General features: G+C 42.6%; 1 protein-coding gene across 1 annotated transcript; it reads left to right on the plus strand.

The window, feature by feature from the left end:
- The first annotated feature begins 165 nt into the window (after positions 1-165).
- On the plus strand, positions 166-27,756 carry LOC146673106 (uncharacterized). Its single transcript, XM_085400928.1, has 5 exons — positions 166-259; positions 15,992-16,037; positions 21,289-22,769; positions 23,490-23,578; positions 24,230-27,756. The coding sequence occupies exons 2-5, from the start codon at positions 16,027-16,029 to the stop codon at positions 26,132-26,134; spliced, it is 3,486 nt and encodes a 1,161-aa protein (XP_085257054.1). The 5' UTR covers positions 166-259; positions 15,992-16,026; the 3' UTR covers positions 26,135-27,756.
- The last annotated feature ends 238 nt before the right edge of the window (positions 27,757-27,994 follow it).

The raw sequence follows: 27,994 nt of genomic DNA on the forward strand, positions 1-27,994 counted from the left end.
AAAACCAGTCTGTCCTTTTTTCATAGTATGCAGTGTTGTTTTTACTCATGCTTTACTTTTCTTCTCTCTATGCTTGTTATGTGACATGTCTGTGCTTGTGTGGTATTTTATGCTCCCAGTGCACCCTGGATCAAATGGGTGGGGACAAAAACAGTCAAAGAGCATTTTAAGTCACACCACCACTAGTTGAGGCAAGAAGACACTGAGGAATCCCCGGGTGTGAAGATGAGATACTTTTTACTCGGCAGAGTTTGAAACTGTAAGTTTTCCTTTTTTCTTCATTTAACTTATTATAGATCATTGATAGGCTGGAGTCAAACGCTTTGATGAAAATAATCACCAAATAATGATTTGACTGATTTCTTCACACAACAATCTGTGTGTGTTTTTATTTCCAGTCTCTGCATTAAAGTCATGACTAATACAGAGACACTTTAAAGGTTTTTCATAGATATCATTCAGGACCCACAGAGGGCCCACAGACTGTGAAGCTTTTGATTTATTATTTATTGCTGCAGTCAGTGGAACATTTAGAGACTAATGATGAATTTCATGGAAACACGTTTGAACTGATTATATCTAAATGAATTTGCAAAATAAGCTCCAAACTAATCATTAAAGAAGAGCAGTTATTCACTGTACTGAGACAGGAAGTCAAAGTTATCCAGTTAAAACCAGTAGAAGGAGAAACATGGAGCTGATAAAGTGTAACATTAGTTTTTCATGAAAAGGCTTCCTGCTCTGCAGCAAACTGTTCACTTCAGATTGGATTAAGGACACAGTGAGTGTTTCAGCGATCTGCAGTGGAACCAGTTTAAAGTGTCACTACAATAGAAACTACAATAGAAACATCATTTTAATGCTGCGCTCAGTAACAGGACAGAAAGCCTCCAACAAACATTTCTACATGTTTCTAAAATCCAGAATCATTTCTGCTTTTGTTTAATCCAAACTTCCTCACAAGGTTTCACTTCTCTGTCCTGACCTCAGCATCACATGACCACATGATCACATGATCACCTCCAGTAGAAACATCAGAAATCTGCTGCTCCATAGTTCCCAGTAACAGACTCAAAGCTGTACCAACAAATAGAGGTTAGATTTAAAGGTGAAGAGCTCAGTGGTGTTCGATAGATTGCAGATTTAAAGCTCAGTCCTTATGTTTTTAATCAGATATCAGGTCTGTATATGTGATCTCATGTTGTTTTCATACTGTGAAACCTGCTGCTAAACAAACTGAGGCAGACTAACTGTGTTATTCACACAGAGAGCAAAGAGCTGCATGCTTCTGCTTCAGACACTTTTGTTCTGAAAGAGTTATTGAGTCGTGTTACAAACACTTGTTCTTCTCCGGCTGGATTCACTCTGTGATCTCTTCTCTTTATGGGAGAAGAGTTGGGTAATGATCCTCTCCCTCTTGGAGAGTCTTCCTCACATGGCTGGTGTTGTGATGAAAGCTTTTTCTTTACCATTAAGGATCCTGGATCATCCACACCTGTCATCTGTGGATGTCCAGGCCTTTCTCTGGTCTTTTCTTCTGTGAATGGACCAAACTGTTCATGTGCCCTCTCTCTGATGTTCTCTCTGATGGATCTGATTGGCTGTTTCATTCAAAGCTGCTTTCACAGGAGATCAGGGCCTCACACAAACAGCTTTAACTGCACAATAACACACTTTAAATCATCTCCACCCCTCTTTATGAGCTTCATTTATATAAAGAAGTGTCCTACATCTGTCTGTGAAACAGCTGTGATAGAAATGTCAGATTACCTCGAGTCTGTTGAAAAGGTGGGAGGAGAAAACAGCTGAAGAATTAAAAACTGCTTCATAGTCTAAAAATATATGAACTGAACTGAATTTGATTCTTTTAAAATCCACTAAATGTTTCTTTCAGCTGTGAAAACTTTATTTATGCTCAATTAGAGTCCTGTACAAGTGATAAACACCTTAATAATTTTGTTGATAATTGTCACTGATAAAAAGTCATTTTATTATTTTAATAATTCCTGAATCTGCTGAGAGAGAAATAAAAACATGGTGAAATGAGACCAAGTTACTTATGGCTTCTGACAAAGTCACCTTGCCGACCGTACATACAATACACAAACATCACATTGGGGAGACCGGTCAGGCTAGGTAGCGAGGGAAAAAAAAATCAAAATTTGTACCACAGAAGGATAATACAGGAATGCACAGATATCAACACACCATAGCACAATAAACGCAGACAAGCAACATGGGAAAGTGTTCCAGTGTGTACATCTGATCTGGGACCGCTGCAATCTTTCGACTGAGCCTCCAACTGACCCGATGTCCACATCAGAGGGGAGGTAAGCGTTGGAGGTGGCGTTGGGTCCGGCGTAGGGAGGGTGATGCGTCGGTGAGTGCTTATCAGTATCAGTATATGTACAATGGGGCAAAAAATTATTTAGTCAGCCACCGATTGTGCAAGTTCCTCCACCTAAAATGATGACAGAGGTCAGTAATTTGCACCAGAGGTACACTTCAACTGTGAGAGACAGAATGTGAAAAAAAAATCCATGAATTCACATGGTAGGATTTGTAAAGAATTTATTCGTAAATCAGGGTGGAAAATAAGTATTTGGTCAATAACAAAAATACAACTCAATACTTTGTAACATAACCTTTGTTGGCAATAACAGAGGTCAAACGTTTACTATAGGTCTTTACCAGGTTTGCACACACAGTAGCTGGTATTTTGGCCCATTCCTCCATGCAGATCTTCTCGAGAGCAGTGATGTTTTGGGGCTGTCGCCGAGCAACACGGACTTTCAACTCCCGCCACAGATTTTCTATGCGGTTGAGGTCTGGAGACTGGCTAGGCCACTCCAGGACTTTCAAATGCTTCTTATGGAGCCACTCCTTTGTTGCCCGGGCGGTGTGTTTTGGATCATTGTCATGTTGGAAGACCCAGCCTCGTTTCATCTTCAAAGTTCTCACTGATGGAAGGAGGTTTTGGCTCAAAATCTCACGATACATGGCCCCATTCATTCTGTCCTTAACACGGATCAGTCGTCCTGTCCCCTTGGCAGAAAAAAAGCCCCATAGCATGATGTTTCCACCCCTATGCTTCACAGTAGGTATGGTGTTCTTGGGATGCAACTCAGTATTCTTCTTCCTCCAAACACGACGAGTTGAGTTTATACCAAAAAGTTCTACTTTGGTTTCATCTGACCACATGACATTCTCCCAATCCTCTGCTGTATCATCCACGTGCTCTCTGGCAAACTTCAGACGGGCCTGGACATGCACTGGCTTCAGCAGCGGAACACGTCTGGCACTGCGGGATTTGATTCCCTGCCGTTGTAGTGTGTTACTGATGGTGACCTTTGTTACTTTGGTCCCAGCTCTCTGCAGGTCATTCACCAGGTCCCCCCGTGTGGTTCTGGGATCTTTGCTCACCGTTCTCATGATCATTTTGACCCCACGGAATGAGATCTTGCGTGGAGCCCCAGATCGTGGGAGATTATCAGTGGTCTTGTATGTCTTCCATTTTCTGATGATTGCTCCCACAGTTGATTTTTTCACACCAAGCTGCTTGCCTATTGTAGATTCCCTCTTCCCAGTCTGGTGCAGGTCTACAATACTTTTCCTGGTGTCCTTCGAAAGCTCTTTGGTCTTGGCAATGGCGGAGTTTGGAGTCTGACTGTTTGAGGCTGTGGACAGGTGTCTTTTATACAGATGATGAGTTCAAACAGGTGCCATTCATACAGGTAACGAGGGGGGGACAGAAAAGCTTCTTACAGAAGATGTTACAGGTCTGTGAAAGCCAGAGATTTTCCATGTTTGAGGTGACCAAATACTTATTTTCCACCCTGAATTACAAATAAATTCCTTACAACTCCTACCATGTGAATTCATGGATTTTTTTTTCACATTCTGTCTCTCACAGTTGAAGTGTACCTCTGGTGCAAATTACTGACCTCTGTCATCATTTTAAGTGGGGGAACTTGCACAATCGGTGGCTGACTAAATACTTTTTTGCCCCACTGTATGTGTGTGCGTGTCCATAGTTCAGCTGAGACAGTATCCTTCGCCCTGCCAGGCTAAGTAAACAGTCTTCCAGCCAGCCCTGGTGGCCTTGCATGGAATGGGAAGGAACAGACTAAACACAGTCGTTATCAGGGTGTTTTGTTCAGCTCCGGCCTTGCAGCTGGCACCGAGAGGGTATCCGCATGAAGTGATGGTATTTTTTACTTTAGTGCGAACAGCTCATATGAATTTCAAAGCAGTTCTACAGTCCAACACTGGTCTCTCAATCTCCCGTTGGAGAGCCGCGAGCTTCGCCATACTTGCGTTCTATGATGTTGTCATTTCTTGTGCTCAAGGAGCCAAATTCTGAAACTCACGGCAGTGTGCCTTCCCGAGATGTGATCCAATTTTGCGCCCAGAGATGCTATTCTGGGCTAGCCCTTCCGAGATGTATCCAGTCTGCAGTCAGAGATCTTATTCTGAGTATTCACAGCAGCCGTAGCCTTTCCAAGATCTTATCCGTACTGACTCAATGAGCCCATTTTGAGAAGCTCACGCCTCTCCCATTGTTCCAATCCCAGCGGGCAGCTTTGTGGGGGTTTGAACAGCTGGTTCCGCTTTCTTAATTCTACGATAAGTCAGGGCCAAGCCAGCTCCAATCAGCCAGAACCTTGTTACCATGGTTCCGAATAGGTAGATATCTTCAGCACTCAGGCTCACCCAAGCCCAAACTTCTCATTGAGAAAAGGGTGTCAATTGCATTTAGGGACCAGTTGATCCAATCCATAATTCCTCTTTTAGGTTTTAGAGAACAGACTGTGAGAGAATGTTCCAGGGAGAATACAAAAAAAAGCACGAGACTAGACAAGGACATAAGCAGGGAAGATAAGGGAGAGGAGAAAAAGTGCGTCTGCCTCCTCCGAGAGCCAAAGAAGAAAAAAAAAATACAGCATAGAAAAGTACTCCAGCAACCACTGACTGGTAAAACATCCTCAGGAGCTTCCTGCAGATGTTAAAAGACCTCAGCCTCCTGAGGAAGTACAGTCGGCTTTGGGCTTTTTTATACAGGTGCTCTGTGTTGCATGACCAGTCCAGTTTGTTGTCCACCCACAGCCCGAGGTACTTGTACTTGTTGACCACCTCCACCTCCTCCCCCTCTATCTGAACTGGCAGTGGACCTTCTCTGGACCTCCCGAAGTCCACAACCAGTTCCTTAGTCTTTGAGGTGTTGAGTTGCAGGTGGTTTGTGTGACTCCATGAGACAAAGTTCCTCACCAGACTTCTGTACTCCTCTTCCTGATCATTCCAGATACACCCCATGATGGCTATGTCATCTGCAAACTTCTGAATGTGGCATAATTCAGAGTTGTAGCAGAAGTCAGAGGTGTACAGGGTGAAGAGAAGAGGGGACAGCACAGTTCCCTGTGGTGCTCCTGTGCTGCTGACCACAGTGTCAGACGTGATGTCCTTCAGCCTGACGTACTGTGGTCTGTCAGTGAGGTAGTCGGAGATCCAAGCCACCAGGTAGGGGTCCACCTCCATCCTGTTCAGTTTTTCCTGAAGCATACAGGGCCGGATGGTATTAAAGGCACTGGAAAAGTCAAGAAACACGATCCTGACCATGCCTTTTCCCCCATCCGGGTGTTAGTGGGCTCTATGTAGGAGGTACAGGATGGCATCCTCCACTCCGACGTCCGCCTTGTATGCAAACTGTAGTGGGTCCTGGGCATGTTGTACCTGTGGTCAGAGGAGGTTGAGGAAAAGCCACTCTAGAGTCTTGATAAGATGTGACATCAGTGCCACCGGTCGGAAGTCATTCAGCTCATTGGGTCGGTTCCTTTTGGGGACCGGGACGATGCAGGATGTCTTCCATATGGCGGGCATTCTCCCCAGTCGCAGACTGAGATTGAAGACTCCTTGTAGCGGCTCCCCAAGTTCAGCAGCACACACCTTTAGCATCCACGGACGCACCTTGTCTGGGCCAGCTGCCTTTCTGGGGCGAAGCTTCCTCAGTTGTCTCCTGACCTGATCCACTGTGACACTGGGAGATGATTGGAAGGAGGGGGTGGAAGATGTCCTGCTGTTGAGAGAGGGGTTGGAGGAGGTGGGTGTCATAGTGTCAGGAAGGGGGGGAAGCGATGGAGGTAGGAGAGTGGGGAGAGTGCTCTGTAGTAAAGGTGAGGGTGAGGGTGGGGGGGTTGTGGGCTGGTCAAACCTGTTGAAGAAGTTGTTGAGTTCGTTTGCCTTCTCCACAGTCCCCCCCACTGTGCTTTTCTTGGTGTTGTGGCCTGTGATGGTTTCCACACCATTCCAGACCTCCCTCATATTGTTCCTCTCCAACTTCTGCTCCACCTTCCTCCTGTAGGTGTCCTTTGCTTCCCTCAGGCAGCGTTTCACCTCCCGCTGTGCTGCTTTCATCTCCTCCTTCACTTTGCTCCTGAAAGTCTTCTTCTTCACGTTGAGGACAGCTTTGACTTCCTGTGTTAGCCACGGTTTGTTATTAGGTTAACACCGTACCATCTTAGCAGGGGCGACCGTGTCCACACAAAAGTTGAGGTAGTCCGTCAGACAGTGTGTCGCCCCCTCTATGTCCTCACCATGTGGGCTCAGAAGCACATCCCACATGACACTCGTTCAAAAATAAAGTGCTCTTATTGTGAAAGTTCACCTCCTCCCTCATACCTGTCCCATCTCAATTTCAGGAAGCAGCTCACCTGTGTGTCCGCGTTTAGTGTCCAGGTGTAGAGTGAAGCTTGTTATTGGTGTATTTGAAGAAACTGTAAGTTTGCTTTGTTTCCTCCTTTAAGAGTTTGTCTTTAGGAACTTTACTGTTTGTTCAACTCATGTTTGATTTCTTCACACAACAAATTGTGTGTGTTTTTATTTCCGGTCTCTCCATTAAAGTCAGCGTGTAATGTTCTCTGATGAGGCTGAGTTTGTCCGTCATTTTCTGTTAGTGATCAGTCAGGGAATCAGACTAAAAACACTGAATGTGGCTGGAGCCCGCCTGGAGAACCGCTGAGCTCTGGGTTTTTATATTTACAGCGACAGCAGGAGATGGAGAGCAGACTTTGTAAACAAATTTTTTGTATAGATGTGTGTTAGACGCAGATTCAACAAGTCAGTCCGAAAAATACTGCGCCACAAACTCTTTTGTCTGCTCTTACAGACTTGTAGAGGCTAAGCCTACTCTGAGGTGTTTGTTAACGGGGGTGACGCAATGTCACTGGTATGCATGGAGTAGTTAAACAGTCCAATAACTCCAGCAGTACTTATCCTGTCCGTTTTGGTCTATATTCCAACATCATTTTAACATAACAATGGAGCGGTCGCAAACTTCTTATGATTAACAAAACACCTGGCGCCAATTACGTGCGTCTACCTTAAAAACCTTTACATAAACCTACCATACTCTAGCGGCAACATGAGGTATCAACCCAAAAATGGCTCCAACAAGACTGTTCACACTGAAACAAAGATGGAGGACAAAACAGGTTCTACATTGCTTAGATGGAATAAAAGTTATTCTATTGAATTTAAAATGGTCTGTTAAGAAATCAGAACATTTAAAAATGCTTCAGTCTCCCATTTTGACCTTGGCACTTATAGGTTATACTCGCCACAGATGTTCCTGTATACCGGGGGTCCCCAATCCCAGTCCACGAGGGCCGGTGTCCCTGCAGGTTTTAGATGTGTCCTTGATCCATCACAGCTGATTTAAATGGATAAATTACTTGGTTATGCCGTTCCATGTATGCCCTGCCTGCTAGCATCTTGCACCCTGCTGTTATGTGCTGGATTGTCTCTGGGGCATCTTTACACAGCCTGCACCTGGGGTCTTGCCTGGTGTCTGTCTTTCAATCCAGCTTTGTCCAGCCACTGGTAGGATTTCTGGATATCAGCCACCTCCGCTATCTGCCGGTGGAACATACCGTGCAGGGGCCTGTCCTTCCATGATGGTTCCTCGCCTTCCTCCTCTTTCTTGGGTTTCTGCAGCCTGAGGTATTCACTGAGCACGCTGTCAGTTGGGGCCATCTTCGTGATGTATTCATGGATATTCGTTGTCTCATCCTGGACTGTGGTGCTGACACTCACCAGTCCACGGCCCCCTTCCTTCCGCTTAGCGTACAGCCTCAAGGTGCTGGACTTCGGGTGAAACCCTCCATGCATGGTAAGGAGCTTTCATGTCTTGATGTCAGTGGCCTCTATCTCCTCCTTTGGTCAGCTTATTATCCCAGCCGGGTAGTTGATCACGGGCAGGGCGTAGGTGTTGATAGCCCAGATCTTGATCCTCATAATTTCATTTAATTTTATTTAATTTAATAATGGTACAGTACTCTGTTTTTGGTAACAATTGTCCTTGATGTAAATATGTAAAAAATAGTATGTGTTTCTGTTCTGTGTCTTGTGTACTGTTTGTTTGTATGTGTCTTTCTTGCTGCTGTTACACCCAAATTTCCCCTTGTGGGACAATTAAAGGATTATTCTATTCTATGTCTACAATGTTGCCTTCTGGTAGTTTGATCCCCTCAGTTCTGACTACCTTCCCTCTCTTTGTAACCATCCGACTCCACTTCTCCAGTCCGAACGACATTCCGATGTCATTGCTGTATATCCTGGTGGTGTGGATCAGTGAATCAATGTCACCATCACTCTTGACATACAGCTTGATGTCATCCATGTACAGGAGGTGGCTGATGACTGTTCCATTCCGTAGTCGGTATCCGTAGCCAGTCTTGTTAATGATCTCACTGAGAGGGTTCAGGCTTATGCAGAACAGCAGTAGAGACAGAGCATCTCCTTGGTAGATCCTGCACTTGATGCTGACTTGTGCTATGGGCTTGGAGTTGTCTCTAGTGTTGTACGCCACATCCCCATTGAGTTCCCGATGAAGGCTCTCAGGGTCCTGTTGATCTTGTACAGTTCTAAGCATTCCAGGATCCATGTGTGGGGCATTGAGTCATAGGCCTTCCCGTAATCAATCCAGGCAGTGCACAGGTTGGTCAGTCTGGTCTTGCAGTCTCAGCTGATTGTTTGGTCTACCAGTAGCTGGTGTTTTGCACCTCTGGTATTCTTGCCCATCCCTTTCTGTGCCCCACTCATGTATTGAGCCATGTGCCTGTTCATCTTAGCTGTTATGATGCCTGACAGGCGCTTCCACGTGGTGCAGATGCAGGTTATTGTTCAGTAGTTGGAGGGGACCGTTCCCTTCTGGGGGTCTTTGAGGATCAGGACTATCAGGCTTTCGGTTTGCCATTCTGGGTGTCTCTTGTCAACTAGCAGCTGGTTCATTTGTGCTGCCAGATGCTCATGGACCACAGTAAGCTTCTTTAGCCAGTAGGCATGGACCATGTCGGGGCCTGATGCTGTCCAACTCTTCGTAGTGGAGACCCTTTCTTGGATGTCTACCACTGTAATGGTTACTGGACCCTGTTCATTTGCCATTAAGGGTTGCATCCTTCTCCCATATGCTCTTCCAGTATTGTTCTGTCTCCAGCCTTGGTGGTGCTGTTGTTCCCTTGCCACTGAGAGTACACCTTGGCTGGTTCTGTGGAGAACAGCTGGTTTATTCTCCTGCCTTCAATCTCTCTGGTGTACCTCTTCAAGTGGCTGGCCAAGGCTGTGAGTCGTTGCTTGGCAGTTTCCAAGGCCTCAGGTATGGACAGCATGCTGTACTTCTTAGGCACCTTGTTGATCGCACCTTTCTGCAACTCCAATAGTTGGCTAACATCGCACTTGGGGCTAGGTACCCAATCTCGAGTGGGGGTGATGATATCTCCCCCCTGACCTGGGGTCCCGCCTCCCCCTTGCCGTAGCATTTATGTTGTACCTCGTCAATCTCTAGCTTCTTTCGAATGTTGGAACACTGAGCTACTGGTTGTTTCGCTGTCACTGTGGATGTTGGGTATCGAAGCATCCATACGTCCCTCATCCTATTCATATAACGCCTATTCCAACAACGCCACATTTTCTTGCCCAGTAGCCCACTTCTCGTCAGGGTGCCCTGGTTCCTCAACACCTGAGGTGGTCCTTGTTGATCTTGCCTCTGTGTGTTCTCTCCTGTTAGTTCAGTCTTGTCCAGCGATGGGAATAACGGTGTTAAAAGTGACGACCTTACTAAGGGCGTTACTTTTGTCAGTAACAAATAATCTAACTAATTACTATTTCTATCGTTATAACGCCGTTGCCGTTACTAACAAGAAAATGCTGTGCGGTCGCATTACTATTTTTTCAACAAACAGATGGTTGAAGCTGTGTTCAGCTTATCACACCTTATATCAGTTGCACAGAAGTATCTGTTTACGTAAGCAATCTGGGCGCCACAAGTTTAAGCAGCTGCACGCGCTTCCGCAGGCGGCTATCACTTACTGGCAGACGATCAATTTTTGGCACAACACCTCGAGCTAAGGGGGCAAAACAATTGCATGAGTGCTGCTGTTTGACTGAGGAAGAAAAAAGTAGAGGTGGTAAGCCAATCACATGACCACTTTAAGATGACAAAGCAACAAGGTGATACATACCAGTTTTTAAATTGTGTCGATAGCCCACGTAAAACCAGTGTCATGATAAAAAACATATACGCGGCATTTTTTCCTGAATAGTTTAGCCACGTTTACTGTCTAAGGACAGCGCTAGCAAGCACTCTCTGCTTATGAGCAAAAAAACCAAAACAAAACAAAAAACAGCCCGTTCGTATTCGTGGAAAAATGTACCATGTCGACCAATCAAAAAATGATATGGCAACATGACATTTGGTTGTGTAGGAAGAGGGGGAAGTTTTAGGAGTGACGGTGAGAGAGAGAGAGAGAGAGAGAGAGAGAGAGAGACAGCAGCTGCTGTCAGACCTGCAGGTATCAGGCTGTGATGTTCTCCTTTATAGTGGACAGAAATATGGCACAAATATTTGTGTGGCATCTTAATGAATGCAGAACAACTGATCGTTATGTAAATAGTTTGAAGTGGTTATCTAAAAAAGTGGTTGTTACAATAAAAAATGTAATTTTCTACTCGGATTTTATGTTTTTTGTCTGATTTTAGATCGATTGTGTTAATACTGTATGTCAAAATGAAAACATAACTGTAATTTCAGACACATGAGGTTGTGCTGAAAAAGATGATACCAAACAAGGCAAAGTAAATAGTTTGTAAAGGTGAAATGTAGAGGTAAAATCAAAAGAAGTCAAAAATGGCCAATTATAACCTGGACCCCAGAGGGTTTAACATTTATTTTTAAAATAACGCAATAGTTACTTTTCAAGAAATGAATTACTTTTAGAATCTTGTAACCCAGTTACTAACTCAGTTACTTTTTTGAAGAAGTAACTAGTAACTATAATTAATTACTTTTTCAAAGTAATTTGCTCAACACTGGTATTGTCTTCATGTTTATTTGCCTTGCTCTCTCGTCCTCTCTCATCTCTCTGTTTATGCTGTTAGGTCATCTCAAGTTTCTCGGTTTCTCGGTTTTGCCTCCCTGCTGTTTCATGCCCTGTGTGTCTCTTTTTATTCCCTTGTTCCTCAGTCATGTTTCTGTCACTCCCGCTGTTGCCTGTACCCAGTCAGTCTGTGTCTTTTTTCTGTACTTCCTGTTTTACTTTGATAGTCCCCTGTCGGTGTGTGTTGTGTTCTGTTTTGCTTCTTATCCATCTCATCTGTCTGATTAGTTACCAGCTGTGTTTCCCAGGTGTTTCCTCTTTGCTCTGTTTCCCTCTTGTAATTAGTGTTGGCGTCTTCCTCTGTTCAGCATGGCATTCTTCCTAATTCCCTGCTTTGTAGTTCTGCCTGCCTGCTTGTTAAGATCCGTAGGTGAGTTTGTATTTTCAGTCCAGTATCCCGCCTGCTGCAATAAGCGCATGACAGTAGGCTCTTTACAGTATAAGTAGTTGTACACCTGAAGTGTTAAGTAGTACAGTTGATGATTTGGTGCTATATTAATAAACCTGAATTAAATTGATGGATAGCGTCTGTGTGTTTGGCATGCCGTCTATCGCTCTCTTCCATTTTTATTTTATTTTATTGTTTTTAGTCAATTTTGTGCAACATGTCAGCCCTACATTGTTTTATGATCGCCAGACATTATTGGAAATAGGCTTATCTACCCAAGCTTTAGCTCGGTTTGGAAATGACAACCAAGGCTTTCTGCCTCCCGATTTGGAAGTAACACCACCTCACTGGCGCTCCTTACCATTGCCACTGGATGTGCGGAAGCGACGCAGGAGACGGCCCTCAATTTGTCGATCCTGCCCGCGACTCTTGGTGCCGTTGCGTGCTTTGTTTCCTGCTGTGGGATCTCTCGAGAAGGGTTCTGCAAAACCCTCTCCAACATCTGCGTTGGCGTGGAGTGGACCAAACAAACCTCCGACCTGTGGATCTGGTTGTTACCGCCTCGGAAGCTCCCGAGCAAATTCCTCTCAGGTTGGGATTAATTAACGCCAGATCGGTGGCAAATAAGACATTCATTTTGAAGGAATTTTTCGCTTCCCATGCGCTGGATTTTCTTTGCTTGACTGAAACTTGGATTCCACCTGGTGAGTTAAGTGCCTTTTCTGAATTACTGCCAGCTGGCTGTGCCTTTTTTAGTGTTCCGAGAGTTTCTGGTCGCGGAGGAGGGCTAGCTGTTGTTTTTAAGGCACATTTTGACTTTAAGCAGCTATCCCCATCAACACACCACACCAGTTTTGAACTCTGTTTGTGCTAACTGGGCCACTCGTCTTCGCTGTTGTGTGCGATTATTTATCGCCCCTGTTATGAGTTCAAAATATTGGGGATGGAGACAAGAGAAAAAACCACAATAACAACACTGGTCCGGTCGGGTTGAGTCAAACGATGATTTTAATGATCACACACGTGGGAGATGGAAACTGTATGCAGACAGCATCAGATCTCAAAATGGTGGAGCATTGCTCAAACTTTTATAGCCTCTGGTGCCTCCACCTTATCATAAAAGCCTAAACATTCACATGCTTTCTCTCACACAGCGCCTAAGCTACGACCTTGGCTCCCTGTTTATCTGCTCCTGCTGAGATGGGGCAGAAAACTCCAGCATATTCTGTTCTCTTCTAATCAGACAAATAAGGCAATGACTTTTCTGCAAACAGTATTTCTTATAACTCAGCAGTATAATGCATCATAAAACAATATCATTCAAGATCAGCAGTCTACTTTAATGCAAATCAGTTTAACTAATGCAATAGTTGTCAGCTTCTTCTAATTCAGGAGAATAATGCAAACTAAAACTACATAATAATTCACAATCTTTAATTAGGGGTATAACATGGCATAAAATAATATTATAATTTAACACCCCCCAAAATATAATAAGGAGTTTTTATCCGAGTTCTCCGAGTTTCTTGCTGACTGTGCATCACGGTATGACCAGATCCTTTTACTTGGTGATTTTAATATACACGTCTGCTGCCCGGGGAAGCCCCTGGCTAAGGACTTTCTGGACTTAGTGAACTCTTTTAACTTTGTTCAGTCTGTTAAAGGTGCCATTCAAGAACGTGGTCACACACTGGACTTGGTTTTATCACATGGTTTATCTGTCCATATCTGTCGACGATGCGGTGTTCTCTGACCATATGCCTATTTTATGTGATATTGTTCTTTTTAATCCTGTTCTTAAGCGTGCTGTACCTGCTCGATGTTATCATGCTTTTGGCTCAGATACCGCCAAGCGGTTTTCCATATTGTTTGACCAATTTATTTCTTATCCTCCTGAGTTGTCCACCTCAGATGGATTAGTTTCTTGTTTGGATTCTGCTTGTAAATCTGTCCTCGACGCTGTCGCTCCTTTCATATTCAGACAATACAAGCCAAAGGCTAGTCCTTGGCTAACTGATTTTACCAGAGCAGCTAGAAAAGAATGTAGAAGATGTGAAAGACGGTGGAAAAAAGATAGGATAGAAAGGCTGTATGTCTCTATGGAAGCTGTTAAGACTAGCTGGAAAGTCTATCAGAGAGCAGTAAAGGCTGCCAAGCACTCCTATTTTTCTCAACATATTGCTGTCAGCTCGCATAACCCTCGTGTTCTATATAACACTATAAATTCTGTACTTAATCCGGAAGGCTATATTCTTTTGCACTCTTCTGCGGTTATGTGCAATAAGTTTCTTAATTATTTTGTGGAAAAGGTTGCTAGTTTGAGACCTCCGACTCTACCTATTGCTGACCCAGCCATGCATGGTGCTTGCTCAAGTCTGTTCTCTGCTTTTCTACCAATTGTTTTATCTGATTTAGAGAAACTTGTGTTGAATGCTAAACCGTGTGGCTCTCCAAATGACGTTGTTCCTCCCCGCTTTCTTACAAAGGTATTTCCTATCATCGGACCACACATTCTGAACATTATTTATACTAGTCTTTTGTCTGGTCAAGTACCTAGGGAATTTAAACATGCAGTCATACACCCTTTACTTAAGAAACCAGGCTTAGACAGTTCAGTCATAACAAATTTTAGACCCATCTCTAAGCTTCCCTTTCTTAGTAAGATTCTGGAAAGGATTGTTTATACTCAGTTGATGGACTACTTCAATGACTCTAAATTGTCAGAAATCTTTCAGTCCGGCTTTAAGCCATTCCACAGTTCGGAGACAGCCCTCGTAAAAGTTATGAATGACATCCTGATAGCGACAGACCGTGGTAAATATGCAGTGCTGGTCTTGTTGTACATGACCGCTGCATTTGACACTGTGGATCACGATTTGCTGTTCTCCCGCTTACAGCACTGTGTGGGAATTTCTGGTTCGGCACTTTTGTGGTTAAAGTCCTATCTCTTAAATAGGACCTTTTGTGTTAAGTTGGGGTCGGCTTCATCCTCTGTGGCCCCTCTGCTTTGGGGTGTGCCAAAGGGATCTATTCTTTGGCCGTTATTGTTTTCGTTGTACCTTTTGCCTCTTGCCGCGATTTTCCGGAAACATAAAGTGCCATTCCATCTATACGCAGATGACTGCCAGCTCTACTTACCTTTTAGTCATGCTGATAGTCTCCCAACTGGACCTCTGCTTGACTGCCTTACTGATGTTAAAGCATGGATGGTAAAAAACTTTTTAAATTTTAATGATCGGAAGACAGAAGCAATTTTATTTGGCCCAAATCGTTCTTCTCATACTCCGGATGTTGATCTTGCAGCTTTGACTTCCCAACTAAAGAGTTTGATCACAAATCTCGGAGTCAATATTGATTCTGCACTCACCTTTGACGACCATGTATACAGGGTGGTAAAATCAGCATTTTATCACCTCAGAAGTTTATCAAAGGTTAAGCCCTTTCTTTCCAAGCGTGACTTGGAAAGTGTTATTCATGCCTTTATTACCTCACGTTTAGATTATTGCAATTCTCTTTTAATAGGGGTTGGGCAGGGCACTTTGTCACGCTTGCAATTAGTGCAAAATGCTGCGGCATGATTTTTAACTGGCAGAAGAAAATTTGATCACAACACTCCGATTTTCGCCTCTTTACACTGGCTTCCAATTGAATTCAGGATCCGTTTTAAAGTCCTTTTATTGGTTTTTAAATCTCTAAATGGTCTGGCACCTTTATTTGTCTGACTTGTTGAAGCCCCACATCCCCACTCGTTCCCTTCGGTCAGCTGAGCAGTTGCTGCTTTCCGTCCCAAAGTCACGGCTGAAACTTAGAGGAGACCGAGTGTTCTCTGTTGCCGCGCCGATGCTTTGGAATAACCTTCCTCTCCATATTAGACAGGCTACATCAGTGCCAGTTTTTAAGTCTTTATTAAAAACCTATTTTTAATCCCTGGCTTTTAACTCTGTGGGTAACTGATATTTTTATTTATTTTTTTTAATTTTATTGCTATGTCTGGTTTTATTACTATGTGCATATTAGTATTGTACAGCACTTTGGTCTACCAGGTGTGTTTTTAAAGTGCTACATAAATAAATAAATGATGATGATGATGATGATGATGATGATGATGATGATGAAATTGAATTATTTGTCTAGGACGGCTGCTTAGATTAATTTTCTCTCATATTTTTTCCAGGTAGCATCACATCTATTTGATCTTCACAGCTCATTATGGCAGCACAGTGAGTACTATTAAAACAAGTGAACTAATCATGAGGTATATATGTCACGGGGTGGAAAGGTACAAGTTACCTAGGGTTTTTTATTGTGCATGAGTTGCTGTGTTTTACTATTTATTTTTTTTTTTTTTGCCTGTCCCGTTTGGCTCTTTTGCCATCAGAATTATTGTCTAAAGGCAAAGAAAGATGCCCAACGGATTTACTTTACCAAATTGACCATCCCAGCCTTGCCATAATGGTCCATTTGATTCACCTTTTATTGTTTATTTTATTTTCACTTGCTGAATACGGGACAGACTTGACTGGGGGAAAGAAGGGGAGAAAGAAAGAGAAACAGCTGAGAAGAGGGACAGGGGAGAAGGGCAAAAAACAAAAACCAACAGAATAAGCAGAAAAAAAAAAGAAAATGCATATATCGATCACCTGGATCACCTGTTGAGAAAGAAAAAGAAAACAAGCAGAAGAGAACAAGAGTAATAGAATAAACAACATCACAATGATATATGGGAATATGACAGTAAATATTAAACATTATTGTGCAGCACATAAGATCAACAGAACACAGTGTGCTTTGAGGTATGAGCCAAAAAGGGTGTAGTTTGTGGGTGTGATCACCCATGTGTACACCTGTGAACCGGGTCTAGGTACCCTTGCCCCTGGAGGGGGGAACTGCACCCAGACCCAGGTGGTGTTACCCTTTTCCCTGCGGTGGGGAGAGGCAGACCGCCCCGACTCCGCAGCAGCAGGGAGGCCCCACACTCCAGACCGCAGTCGGACGGCCAACTCCTCCTAGCCCCCCCGCTCCAGCAGGTCGCAGAGAACGGGGGTGAGAAAAGACTCCAAACCTCCCTCCACCCGCTCATTGTAGTGTTGATGCATGTGTGTTCTAAGGTGCATTTAAAACCCAGGAGGGCATGGAGCTACCTGCCAGAGAGCAGCAGGTAAGCGCATAGTCCCTCCTGCTAGCCCTCAATGTCTACGTGTATTTAAAATTGAGAGGTGGGCAACCACGCGAGGGGTGAGGTGTACACCCTGATGGTAATTTGGACTCCGTGTATCGTGCCCACCCCCAAGATCCTATATGTATGTGTAATGAGAGTGTGAGTAATGTGAATGTCTAAGTTGTGGGATAAAATTGAGGCAGAGGCAGCCAGAAGGGGACAGAGGGGGGGGGGGGGGGGTAGCCTCCTCTGCACCCTGGTGACATACCCCTACTCCAAGGCCCTGCATGTGTGGGTGGTTGTGGTGGAGCGGGAAGAGGGAGGCAGCTGGAGATGGGGAGGGAAGGAAGGGAGGGGCAAGTAACCCCTCTCTGGGGTCAGCTCCCCCGCTGACCCCAGTAGGCACCCCCATACTCCGCGACCCGCCAGGGAAAGGGGGCCCAGGCCCATCCAGACCGGGTCCCAGTGCAGCAGCGCCTCCCGGCCCCACAGAGCAGGCTCTGTGGCTCTGTGTTTTACTATTTTTAATATTGTACAGTGTTTTATTTTTATGTGTGTTATTGCATGTTTTTACGGTATTCATTGGTGACTTGTCCTGGAAAGACTCCACCCCTCCCTGATTATGAACCTGACACTCCTGGGAGGTCCCAGAGGCCAATAAGAGGGCCTGGCAGACCACATAGAAGGAGTTTTGAGAGACAGGCTTGAGAGACACGCTGGATCTTTAACTTTTAGTGACTTTTACGCCATGGTGGACACCACTGGACTTTTAATGTTTACGTTTTATTGATTTTTATTGTGAGTTTTCCCTGGCCTTGTTTTAATTCCTTTTACATTTTTAACTGTTTTTGTATAATAAATTATGTTTTAGTGATATAGTTTGGCTGCTCCACTGCTCCGTCCGTTTTTGAGGAGGGTTTCCGTTCTAGAATAACACCTGTTAAATCACTGTCAAAGGAGTTTGCAAAGAAAAGCGTCTGGACTTCTTTAAGTTACTTGAAGACGTTTCACCTCTCATCCGAGAAGCTTCTTCAGTTCTAAGGTCAAATGGTGGAGAGTCCCAGATATAAACCTAGTGGGAGTAACCCCCCACAGAGGGACAAAAGGACCCCCTGATGATCCTCTAATCGCCTGAACCAAGGTGTGAAACTGGGTGTGGGCTCCAATCAGCCAGAGTTTCGGGTGAGTTCATTGTGAAACCTGGCCCCACCTTATCATGCGAATTCCTGAGATCAGATGGCGAATTCCTGAGATCAGATGGCCCACATTCCACCGTTACATAACTGGCGTTGTCGACAGGATACGGAGGAGCAGTTGGTGGTAGCTGGGGGAATAGTAATTTTGATGATGCTTGTGTATTCCAGTGCCCCAGTGTTGCTGTAGTTTAAAGGGTTAGGCAAAATAAGAAGTTGGAGGATAGACTGTTGGAGCCAAAGCCAAGGACCCCTGAGCAGATGGGTATGGACAGTGTGCACAGGGGTTTGGCCACAAGAAGAGTAAATGAGGAACTTCCGACCTAGGTTGTCATGGGAGGTCAGCTGCAGGGTTGCGGGATGTGGGGTAATGGGTTGCTGCTAGGCAGCAGTGCTTGGGATTAAGCACGAAGCCCAGGTTAAGCCTGGAAGCATCCCCAGAGTAGCAGCTAGGTGCAGTTTAGGACCTAATGGCTTCCGGGTAGCTATGCTATGGGGACGTGGATTGCTTGTTGTGGCATTTGACTGTATGGCGCACTTTGTTATACTTTTCCTTGGGGGCCGAAAAAAAGGAACAGACTCCAAGAAGGTTGCATGACCAGAAGCTGGTCCTTAGCAGGGACTGCTAATCTTTCAGTGTGGGGGGATGTCACTGGGTGGAAAGGGACAAGTTACCTAGGGTTTTTTATTGTGCATGTTTTGATGTGTTTTACTTTTTTAATATTTTAATATTGTACAGCGTTTTATTTTTATGGGTTTTATTGCATTTTTTAGCAAGCATTATGACATAAAAAACCTCTCTCAAAGAATCAGTGAAAGCCTATTCACAAAGAATAAAGACCTACACATTGACCATTTCCTGTTCAAAAAGGATGAGGCAGATGCTGATTAGTTCCTATCCATGTGCAGCTCAACCCCACCAAACCCTATTATTAGTAATAATATAATGGTACTTTTTTTTGCCCCCACCCCTCACACCCCCACTTCCCCTTTCCCCCTCACAACTTCCCCTTTGCCTAATACAATGGCACTTTTTTTGCCCCCCCCCCCCAGTTCAGTTCAGGGGTCATATGAGTTCACAAGTGTTTAATAGCGTTTTATTTAATGAAACCATTATGTGTTTTAATTAAACTCTTTTTAAAGGATTGTATAGATCTCAGAGCTCTAGTTAGGAGCATTTAGCTTTTTCTTTAGTGCTCTTAAACACACAGAGGCTAATAGTTTCAAACAGAGTGCCACAAATAACATGTATCCCTTTAGAAATAAACTGTGATACTTCTAAAAGCACATATTCACACCTAGCCACACTAGCACTGTATCAACCCCCAATGTTCCTTTAACGCAACTAGACCTATAATTATCTACTAGTCACAAACACACTGCAACAGTAAGACTTGTTGATTTTCTTTAGCTCTCTGAAAAGACAAAGAGGCTAATAGCTTTAAATAGAGCACCACAAACAACAGGTATTCCTTTAGAAATAAACTTTTCTTGTGTTACTTCTAAAAACTACAGATTCTTAACTCTGCAACAGTTAGACATAGTGGGTTACAGTTAGGTCCCCAACAGTCAGCAAAACAACTCATAAAACAATAAAAGAGGCTCCCTTGATCAAGAGCATCCCAGCACACATCCCAACCGTAGTTCCATTACAAACAGTTCCTTTATCTTATCTTATCATGTCAGAGGCCAACTGAAAACAAGTACACCTATATAAAAACACCCCATCAGACTCACAGTATTTTCTTCAGCACTTCACAACTGTCGCAAGGTATATCGTTTTAACTTTTTATTTTTTCAGATCCCAGACACAGCGGTGGGAGGTAGTTAGCACACAATTTTGCCATGTAGAAAACATCGTTTGTTTGTTTGGAACACAGCAGAGATGTAGAATTCATAGCTGTTCATAAGAGTTTCATTTAATCAAACCTCATTTTACGGATCTCAGTGGCTCCTCATTACTAGCCAATTCACCATTTTATTTAAATATCTGAATTTTTGGAATGAGGATCCAAGCGGGACACCGAGGCTGCTAGTTTTAACACACCAGAATGCAAATATAAATAAAAGCCTGACTATCCTGAGAGCTGCAGCGACACCTTTCTTTCACACGGATTCCTGGATGTGCGTTGGAGCCGACTTTGCTACCCGCACAGAGCGTTTCTGACAGTCGGGCGCTGCTTATACAATAGAGAAAAGCAACAATACAGAGTGTTTCTCTGCTCCAAGAAATCCGAGGGCCTTTCACACAGTAAGCATGTCTGTTATAAACAGGGCATAAATGTCTGTATGTCAGTGCTGATTATTCAAACCCTGTTTAAAATGTGACACATTTGTTATCCAAAAACAATTCCTCTAAATTTGCAAAGTTACTGATTTAAAAATATATTTTTGAATTTTTAATTGCATGACAAACATACAATAGACTCTTGAGCATATTTATATAGCTAAATTCACAATGGTATAACCGTGCTAAATAAAAGAGGCCCAAGCACCAATGCACTCTAATGCAAGCCGCTAAACTGTATGTTGATAAGTACATGAAGTGTACCTCTACCTCTACAGCTGAAAACAGTCTGTATCCACACTCTGAGGGTCTGCTGAATTGTTTTTAATACGGCACTTTTTGATGAACTGCAGGGCCCTATTTCAGGAAGCCGGTTTAGAAAACTCAGAGTGAAAAACGATACTCAGGGTTGAGTAACCCCGAACTGTCCAACTCGGAATATTCGGTTTCAGAAAGGCTGATAACAAGAAGGCATAGCATAGCATACATTTTCACTGCTATGCCTGTGATACCCACTTTTATTTTAAAGAAAAAACAAAATTAATACAAATTATGATTCATAAAAATGGCCACAACATATTGGTAACATACACGTCATTGAGTGTTCATACGTAGGCATACTGAAACAACATTATACTAGACTGAACAGCAGCATGAGTTGAGACTTTAAGTGATGTTATGAGGGAAAAGGTGAAAAACCATTCTCCATGTTTGAGAATAAACATTCAAAGCCAATAAACGCTGAACAGTCATCAGAAACATTCTGACAAAACAGAAACACAGAGCAGTTACACAAATTATATAATTGTGTATTTTTTCTGTTTGATCTAAAGGAAATATGAGAGCACCATCTCCAACAGTGATCAGAAATCTGATGGACCTCCTGCTGTCTACCAGCTGAGACCAAAGAAAGAGAACATTGGAACTCTGACAAGAATGACTGTTGGAGAAAAAAATCAATACAAGACAAACAGAACCATCTTACTTGTGGGAGAAACAGGAGCAGGAAAATCTACTCTGATCAACGCTCTGCTCAACTACACCATGGGAGTGAAGTGGGAGGATAGAGTCTGGTTTCAGATCGTAGAGGAGAAGAAGAAGAGAGGTCAAACAGGAGGTCAGACAGAAAGTCAGACATCAGATGTGATCGTGTACGAAATCTTTGGTTTTGAAGATAAAACTCTGCCCTACTCTCTGACCATCATCAATACTCCTGGATATGGAGACACCAGAGGGATTGAACATGATGACATCATCAGTCACAGATTATTGGACTTGTTTCGATCAGATGACGGAGTTCATGAAATTAGTGCAGTGGGTCTGGTGATGAAGGCGAGTGATAATCGACTGAGTGACCGACTGAAGTACATCTTTGATTCAGTGATGTCTCTGTTTGGAAAAAACTTGGAGAAAAATATCATAGCTCTGATCACACACTCAGATGGAAGAATACCTGAAAACCCTCTTAAAGCTCTTGAAGCTGCAAAAATTAAATGGGCTAAAAATGAGAGCAATGAACCTGTTTACTTCCTGTTTAATAACTGCCAGCATGAAAAACAGAAAGAAAAATACCTGAAACAAAATTATGAAAACTCAGAGGAAGGAATGACAGATTTCACAGCCTTCCTGAGAGAAACTACACCTCTAAAGCCAGAGGCGACACCTGAAGTAAAAGAAAGTATCAGACTGACAGCCTGCATCCAAAACCTGCAAGAAAGAATCAAATTCACTGAAGTGAAACAAAAAGAGATGAAACTGAGTCAGGAAGCTCTTGAGAAACCTGAGAACACAGAAAATGAAGAGGTCCCTCCATTTGTTGCTCAAGTTTTTAAACATAAAGAAGCTATCAGGGCAGAGATGTGTGGGCCGGGTTTTAAAGCAGCTGTCAGCTGTACAGTCTGTGAGGAGAATTGTCACTATCCTGGATGCACGGTGCCCTTAAATCACTGTGAGGTCTTTCAAGGTGGTCTCTGCACGTCATGTACCAACAAGTGTCCTGCATCAGACCATGTGAAAGAAAAGTGGAGATATATGACCAGGATAAGGAGAGGTCAGAAGAACGAACCACAAACTAAAGAGAACAATGTTCATTCACTTGGAAATGAAATGAACCAGCTGACAGTAGAAAAGTCACAGTTTCTGGATGAGTCCTACCAACATGTTGTCAGACTGGAGCAGATCGCTCTGAAAGCTGATTCAGCATCCACTATTGTCCACTTGGACTTCCTGATTGAGAAGATGAAGGAGGAAAGAGACACAGAGAAGGTCCAGAAACTGGAGGAGATGAGGATGAAGGAACCAAAGAAGCACAGCGGTATGTTAAACTGACAGCACTTACAGAAGAGTGTCTGACTTTTATAATTATTATTAATGTATACATTTTAATTGTAATAATTATAATTAATTACTTCTTGATGCATTCTCAATCATCCAGGAAAGTAAATCTCCAAAAGTTGATTCTGTTCATCTGGACGCAGCGTTTTGTGGGAGAAACATTTCGTCACTCATCCAAGTGACTTCTTCAGTCTCAGCAGACTGCAGGTTTCCCCAAATCTTATAATCTAAATATAAATCTTATTACGCTACGTCCAGATGAACAGAATCAATTTTTGGAGATAATTAATTACTATTTTCTTTTCAAAGGTATATGATAATTAAAAGTGTACAGATTAATATCACTGCTGAAAAACATCAGTGAAAGTATGTCCTGGGTTTATTTCTCAGCATTCAAACTGTTTCTTCTCTCAGCATGACACAACACTAATGAACTTGATTACAGAAACTACATTTCTGTAATCAATGAAGAGCATGAGAAAAAACTGATTCCCATGGCTGGATTTGAATGTTAGGTATAGCAATCTATTTTTTCTCATAAAGAAACTGGAATCCATCAGTGTTTTGTGTGAGAACATGAAAAAACTATAAAGACAAAACATCTGGTTTAAAGGAGGGAGAATTACACCAACCTTCTTATACTGAACTGAAACTACAACAGTGTGCAAAAAAACAAATTAGTCCAGCATTTTATTCCCAGACGATGATGGGCACTTCAACCATTTCCAGCTGGGAACTATGGCCTCAGACTTGGCAGTGCTGATTTTTATCCTTATCACTATAGAGAGGGTTACAGCTGGAGGTCATTGTTCAGTCATGGACTAACTATTTCAGTCAATGGAAAAGAAATTTTAAATCGCTTTATATATAGTGTAACCGAATCAGTAATGACAATTTCTGAATCAAAATAAAAATTAAAATGAACTGAAATCATTTTGTGATCTTAACTTGTTTGTTAACTGTTGCTAAGTGCTTTCTAAAAGCACTTAGCACCTCTGTCACCTCTGTACAGTGATACCCACTCTTGAAATGTTCAAAACTGCCAGAAAATCAGCCCAATTTTCTAATACCATCACAAGTAATGGCAATGAAAACTACAAATGAAACTGAAACTGTAGGAATCCAGGCCAGCAACAGCTATGACCCACTTAGATGGTGTCATGCCAGCCCAATTAAAGGTTGAGGGAGAAAGTAAATGTATTCAGCCTGTGAATTAGAAATTTAAAAAAAGCTGTCTTCTGATCATGTGTGCAGTGTACACTCAACCTCCAGAGTCACTTTTGTCTCAGAAATATATAAAGTATCAGTGTGACCACTAATGTGACCACTAATCTAAAAAGGTTTAATTTTATGTGACTTCTGATTCTGAGCAGAATGAAAAGTCAATTTTAAATGTTAAACAGTAGTAACATGTTCATAATGTTTACATGTGTACTGAAGACATTTTGTTCTTTTCTCTGCATGATCAGTTTGAACTCATCACCACACGAAGACATCATTTTAAATAGTTTTATCATCAGTTCAGGACCTCCTGCTGTCTACCAGCTGAGACCAAAGAAAGAGAACATTGGAACTCTGACAAGAATGACTGTTGGAGAAAAAAATCAATACAAGACAAACAGAACCATCTTACTTGTGGGAGAAACAGGAGCAGGAAAATCTACTCTGATCAACGCTCTGCTCAACTACACCATGGGAGTGAAGTGGGAGGATAGAGTCTGGTTTCAGATCGTAGAGGAGAAGAAGAAGAGAGGTCAAACAGGAGGTCAGACAGAAAGTCAGACATCAGATGTGATCGTGTACGAAATCTTTGGTTTTGAAGATAAAACCCTGCCCTACTCTCTGACCATCATCGATACTCCTGGATATGGAGACACCAGAGGGATTGAACATGATGACATCATCAGTCACAGATTATTGGACTTGTTTTCATCAGATGACGGAGTTCATGAAGTTAGTGCAGTGGGTCTGGTGATGAAGGCGAGTGATAATCGACTGAGTGACCGACTGATGTACGTCTTTGATTCAGTGACATCTCTGTTTGGAAAAAACATGGAGAAAAAAATGGTATCTCTGATCACACACTCAGATGGAAGCATACCTAAAAACCCTCTTGAAGCTCTTGAAGTTGCAGCAATGAAATGTTCCAGAAAGAAGAATAAGCCTGTTTTCTTCCTGTTTAATAACTCACAGTATGAAGACCGAACAGAAGAAAATAACTCCTCAAAGCATTCATGGGAACTCACACAGGAAAACATGAATCAGTTGACAGACTTCATGGGAAAATCTAATCCTCAAAAACTGATGAAAACAGGTGAAGTGCTAAATGAACGAATCAGACTGAAAGCCTGCATCCAAAACCTGAAAGAGAGAATCGAGCTGGGTGAACTGAAACAGACAGAAATCAGACAGAAGAGAGAAGCTCTGAAGAAACATGAAGAAAAACAGAGAGAAGAAAAGAAAAAGCTTGAAGAAGCTAAAAAAAACTACGAAACTCTAAAGAGCCAAGGAGAAGAGAAACGTGAAGAAGCTCAAAAAATCCAACAAAGTATAAAGGAACATGAAGAAGAGATGAAGAGGAATGAGATGTTCACTGTAGAAGTTGATGAGCCCTACAAAGTGAAATATCCTATTGATGGTGGGATGAGATTGTTGTTTTATGCAGCAGCTGTCTGCTGTACAGACTGTGAGGAGAACTGTCACTATCCTGGATGCACAATGGCTTGGAAACCTGAACACTGTGAGGTCATGAAAGGAGGTCACTGCACTGTTTGTACCAAGAAGTGTCCTGCATCAAAACATGTGAAAGAAAAGTGGACATATATGACCAAGACAAGGAGGGTAATGAAGACTGATGAACAAATGAAAAAGAAGTATGAAAAAAATGAATTAGAATGTGAGTTAAGGAGGCATGAGTTAGAAACTCTTACAGAGGAAGTGAACGAAACAATGAAAACAGTAGCTGTTTCATCACTGAACAAAGAAGAAATGGAGCAGAAATATGAAGACCATCAAAAAGAAAGTGAGAAGGATCATACCCTGTTAAAAAATCTTGAAAATGAAATGAAACAGCTGATAGCCGAGAAGTCCCAGTTCCTGAATGAGTCCTACCAACATGTTGTCAGACTGGAGCAGATCGCTCTGAAAGCTGAATCAGCGTCCACTATTGTCCACTTGGACTTCCTGATTGAGAAGATGAAGGAGGAAAGAGACACAGAGAAGGTCCAGAAACTGGAGGAGATGAGAAGCAGGGTGGATGAAAAAACCGAAAAAGCAGCATATTGGTACATGCAAATACCATCAGCTATCAAAAACATTGGGAGATCCTTCCCTTGGCATAAGTGAAACATGTAAAGAAGCATCAGGCAGCTGTGTAGATGGCTTTTTTCCTGATACTTTCTATACTACATGTTCAGATGTACCCCACAGGTTTTCTGGTTTAGCTAACAGATGGCATATTACTACTAAAAACGCATATTAGAAATTACTTACTTGTTGATTAGCACTGACATCTCTACTTAGAGCAGTCAGTTTGTTTAGCAGTTTTGTAGTCCTAAGGAGAAGTTACTGTGGCTCAGTGTTTGTTTTATGCATCTGACATCAAATCAGTACCAAACACAACATGTGGCTCTATCTGCTTTGGTGCTGCCTTCAGAAAAAAGTTAATTACTTCTAAAATAAGTTTCGTCTCAAGAAGAAATTGTTATATAAAAATTCCCCAAATTTTTAAGAGTTGAATTTATAGCATTTAAACAACGTGAAAATGACTGATCAGTGAAACATGGTGACCTTTTCTTCAAAGGTCTCATGTACAGAGCTATAAATCATGTGATAATGATATTTTGTATTTTTATAGTGGCTGATAGTTAATTGAATGTGAGGAATTGATTTTTGATGCGGACATAAGGGTCTCCTTCTAAGACGGGAACATCATTTGTGCTTTCATATTTTATCCAGTTGATAAAACAAATATATAATTTCTCATTTATAGAAAATCATTTGAGTTATTGCTTTTTCTTTATTAACATACATGTATTTCACACAGGTATTTGTACTTATGTAACATCTTGTGACAAATATTACGACATAGACCCCACAGTGAGTTATTATGCAGAGCAGAGCAGGTCTGAGCTGCCAGCTGTGCTGTAAATGCAGTGAGGACGCCCCCTGCTGTTCAATGATTAGTAAAACAGAACAGCTCCTTGGCCCTCTGATGTCACAAACTAAACTCTGTGTTCTCCACAAATACAGTATTGAAGTTTTTGACCTTACATTACCCTTTGTATTACAGTGATTGTTATAACTTTAGATTAATCTTTTACTTACAGGTACCAGAATAATAATATGATCTTTCATTGCAGGTGTAACCATGATCATCTCATACATATTGCAGTTTGTTGCTCATTATAGAGTTGCGCTCAAGTTAATAAAGGGTTAAAAGCTACAGTCAGCGCGAATGTCTGGCTGATCTATGGAGGGGAAAGGCTTCGAGCATAGAAGGCCGCACGCGCTTACATAACACTGATATGATGTTATTCTTGGTGATCTTGTGTTTAGTTATATCTTTTGTTATGTTTTAAGTAGTGGTAATTGATTAAACAATATTCATTTAATCAACATTCATTTAAACAATATTCATTTAATATTACACACTTGTTTCAGAGCAGTACACACTCATCATCTTAATCAATGTGGAAGTCCTTGTAGCTGCAATGTTGTGTCTCAGCAGGGGACAGTTGCTTCCAGGAGACGGGTCGCAGTCAGCGTCTGTCCTCGGGAAGGAGACAATGTTATTTTCTGTGTTAAATAAAACTGTCAACATTGATTGTATTACACCTGTCATTACGCATTTAGGGGCGTTCTAATACCCTGATTTCATAAAACTATGGAGATGTGTTTTTTGAGGTGAGATCTGAGGCTGTCTGCGTACAGTGTCCATCTCCCACGCGTGTGATCATTAAAATCATCGTTTGACTTAACCCGGCCGGACCAGTGTTGTTATTGTGGTTTTTCCTCTTGTCTCCATCCCCAATTTTTGAACCCATAACAACTCCACACAGCTGGGGGGCACAGGTCTTGAGGACGAGGGGACTCACTCCGCCTGGTCCAGCAGACTTGCCTGAGTGAAGTCTCCTCATTTGCATCTCAACCTGGTATTGAGTGAAGGTGATGGGTGGGGGAGGGGTGTCAGGAATCTCATAGGAG

This window comes from Rhamphochromis longiceps, linkage group LG3 (genome assembly GCF_057381845.1).
Source record: "Rhamphochromis longiceps isolate RC_006_pf linkage group LG3, R_longiceps_female_GT1.1, whole genome shotgun sequence".
In the NCBI taxonomy this organism is placed as follows: domain Eukaryota; kingdom Metazoa; phylum Chordata; class Actinopteri; order Cichliformes; family Cichlidae; genus Rhamphochromis; species Rhamphochromis longiceps.

What these genes read in the sequence shown, in the direction of transcription:
- LOC146673106 (XM_085400928.1), top strand. An exon ending in GGAACCAAAGAAGCACAGCG is followed by an intron (nt 22,770 to 23,489) that starts GTATGTTAAACT and finishes TTTTATTCCCAG; the next exon opens with ACGATGATGGGCACTTCAAC. An exon ending in TCCTTATCACTATAGAGAGG is followed by an intron (nt 23,579 to 24,229) that starts GTTACAGCTGGA and finishes TGTGTACTGAAG; the next exon opens with ACATTTTGTTCTTTTCTCTG.